This window comes from Microplitis mediator, chromosome 2, assembly GCF_029852145.1.
Source record: "Microplitis mediator isolate UGA2020A chromosome 2, iyMicMedi2.1, whole genome shotgun sequence".
Lineage (NCBI taxonomy): Eukaryota > Metazoa > Arthropoda > Insecta > Hymenoptera > Braconidae > Microplitis > Microplitis mediator.
The window spans coordinates 15,654,479-15,657,584 of NC_079970.1; the positions used below are offsets into that span (position 1 = coordinate 15,654,479).

Sequence of the window (3,106 nt, forward strand, 5' to 3'; positions counted from 1 at the left end):
ACTGACATTGATTTCTGCCTCGATACATTTATTTTATTGAACATAATCGAGAATAAAAATTTAAAAACCGCATCTTCATTAACAATTCTCGATTCTTAACTTGTCAAACTTTAGCAAAAAACGCAACTTGGTAGAGCTTGGAAAGCTCATAATAAATAATTGCAAGTAATCGCATTTTCGATCTAGAAGAGCTCGAAAATATATTCAGAGTAATGTTTTCAAGCTCCTTGAGCTCGAAAACAGCGGGAAGTTTTGGGGCTGCTCCGCAGGGTCAACCGACGCTCAGATTTTTTATATATGTGCCATCTGTTGGTAGAATTTTAACTTCTTTTAAATTACCGGTTTTTGCTAATTGTAAATGATTCATGTTGTGCCATCTATTGATTTAATATTAAATTTTATGTGTTTCATCGCCTTTATTTTTAGGTTATTATTTAATGTGTTACTATTTGCGTTGAAGTTACATAAGGGAATTCCTCGTGTTCATTTATTAAAGTGGAGTTCGTTGGCTTTATTTAAATAATACAAAATGCCGCTAACATTCGTTAATTCCCACAAGGGCAACGAATTATTGGCTCACGAGGGCATATTGTATATTAAAAAGCGTGTGAACAAAAATAATATTTTATGGCGTTGTGCAGCCAACTCTAAATGCAACCTGATTATTCACACAGACTCTGATCTTCGAACCGATAAATATTAGTTGATGTTTTTGTATATTAATACTGTGGTATATGTTAAGTTTATTTTATTTTGTTTTGTCATGCAGGGAACATTGTTGGTACCGTGCCCTTAACGATCACCCCGGTGATGCTGCTGGTACCCTGGCTAAAATATTGAAACAAAAAATTTTGAAAAGAGCTCGTAAGACTGATGATAAGCCAGCGACAGTAGTAACTCGCACCTTACGTGGCGTACTGTCTCCTGTGTCTGCTTTATTGCCAAAACCCGAGTCTCTGTCACGTGCAATAAATCGTATCCAAGTGGTTAATAATCTACAAATTGCAAATCCTGTAATACGTGGTGATTTGGAGCTAAATGATGATCTGAAAAGTACTCATGGTGGCGAGCGTTTTTTGTTACATGACAGTGGTGGCGATGAAAAAAGATTTATAATATTTACAACTTCGAGAAATTTAAACTTCTTGTCTACATGTGATCAGTGGCTAGGAAATGGTACTTTCCGTAGCGTTCCTGGAATATTCTTACAATTTTATTGTTTCCACGGTTACAAGAATGGTAAATCATTGCCATTGGTTTATGTTTTGGCTCCACATAAGTCATTGCGTACGTATGAGAAGGTCTTGACAGTTATCCGTGATAGTTTACCAAATTTCAAGCCTGCTAAGATGATGACTGATTTCGAGGAGTAATTTATTTTGGCCTTTAAAAAAATATGCTCCGGTGTGGCATTATGAGGTTGTTATTTTCATTTCAACCAATGTGTATGGCGTCATATACAATCCAGTGGTCTTCAAAAAATTTATGATACCGATATTAACTTTGCGATGAATCTCCGACTGCTATCAGCTTTAGCTCCTGTTTCATCTGCAGATGTCATTCAATGTTATGATTTGATCGTCGCAACTGATTCCTATGAGGCGCACGTTGATGAATTTGATGAGCTGTTTAAATATTTTGAGGCCACGTGGATTAGTCAATTATGTCATAACACAAAGAAACGTCAAAAACCTCGTTTGATGTTTCTATGTGGAATTGTCATGCAGCTATTGTGAATGACGATATGCGAACTAATAATCCAACTGAAGGTTAGCATAATCGATTCAATCGTTGTGTTGGAGTTCATTACGCTAATGAAGGCGTATTTTTTAAAGCTCTTAAAGATGAGCAGGTTAACACTGAGCTTTGTATGACAGATAAATACTGGTGCAACAGTTGTGAATCGCCGAAAAGCGTATCGTAATTACGACGAGCGACTGAAACGCGTAGTTATAGATTATGATCCGTCCTCCAAGATTAGTTTCTTGAGAAATGTGGCAAAAATTATTTCTTTCAATAATTAAGATATTTATTATATTAACTATTTAAATTGTATTGTGTCATTAAGTAAATCCAAATCTATTGTATATTTTGACATAGTTGCAATAATCAACAATATTATAATTTTTAGTATAATTGATAATTACTTTTTATTTAAAAATTAATTCCGTGGTATTCGTTGTTATTTATCTTGATTTCATTTTGTTGTATTTGAGATGAAGAATTCATGAAAATTATTGTGATAGTTGGAAAACGTTACCTGATAAATAATATTCAAAGTTTTTGAAAAGTCGTGCTACGAATATTTGTTAAAATGACACTAATAAGTGTTGAAATAAATTTGATAATTTTTTATAAATTTATTGTTTTGAATTGTTTTATTAAAAAACAGAATTACTTAAGATAATTAGCTGCAAAGTTTATATTCGTGATTTAATTGAACCAGCAGCGTCATCAGAGTGGTTGAGTCAACCGGTAATGGTAAAGTGGCCCAATGGTAAATACAGAATGTGTGTGGACTTCAGAGATGTCAATGCAGTGACGGAACGTGATACGTATCGTTCACCTCCTATACATGAATTATTGGATGGCTGTGGGAAAGCCCATTACATCTCAACAATTGACATGAACTCCGGTATTATCAAATTCTGTTGACTAAACAATGCCGGCCGTTTAAAGCATTTTGGGTACCTGTTAGAGGCCTCTATCAGTATAAACGAATGCCGATGGGTTCATGTAATGCACCGGCAACATTCCAGCGGGAAATTAATCGCATCATTACACCGGATTGAAACCATACGCGGCAGCCTACCTGGACGACATCATTGTGATTACTCCGACGTTCCAGAAGCACTTGGAAATATTGGCGGAAGTTCTGAAGCGGATACGAGAGGCAGGGTTTATACTAAATTTTGAGAAGAGTAAATTCTGTCAATCGCAGGCTTGATTCTTGGGTTTCTTGTTGGACAAGGACGGATTGCGGCCAGACCCTGAGAAATTTGAGCCTATTGTGAATTATCCGACACCGAAGAGTGCAAAACAAGTCCGTTGGTTTAATGGGATGATAAACTGAAATCATCACCATCTCAAAAATGTTGCCTGCGTA

The 3,106-nt window shown here is 35.7% G+C and overlaps 1 protein-coding gene across 1 annotated transcript; it reads left to right on the top strand.

Moving 5' to 3' along the window:
- The first annotated feature begins 529 nt into the window (after positions 1–529).
- On the top strand, positions 530–1,373 carry LOC130663189 (uncharacterized). Its single transcript, XM_057462305.1, has 2 exons — positions 530–591; positions 770–1,373. The coding sequence occupies exons 1-2, from the start codon at positions 530–532 to the stop codon at positions 1,371–1,373; spliced, it is 666 nt and encodes a 221-aa protein (XP_057318288.1).
- The last annotated feature ends 1,733 nt before the right edge of the window (positions 1,374–3,106 follow it).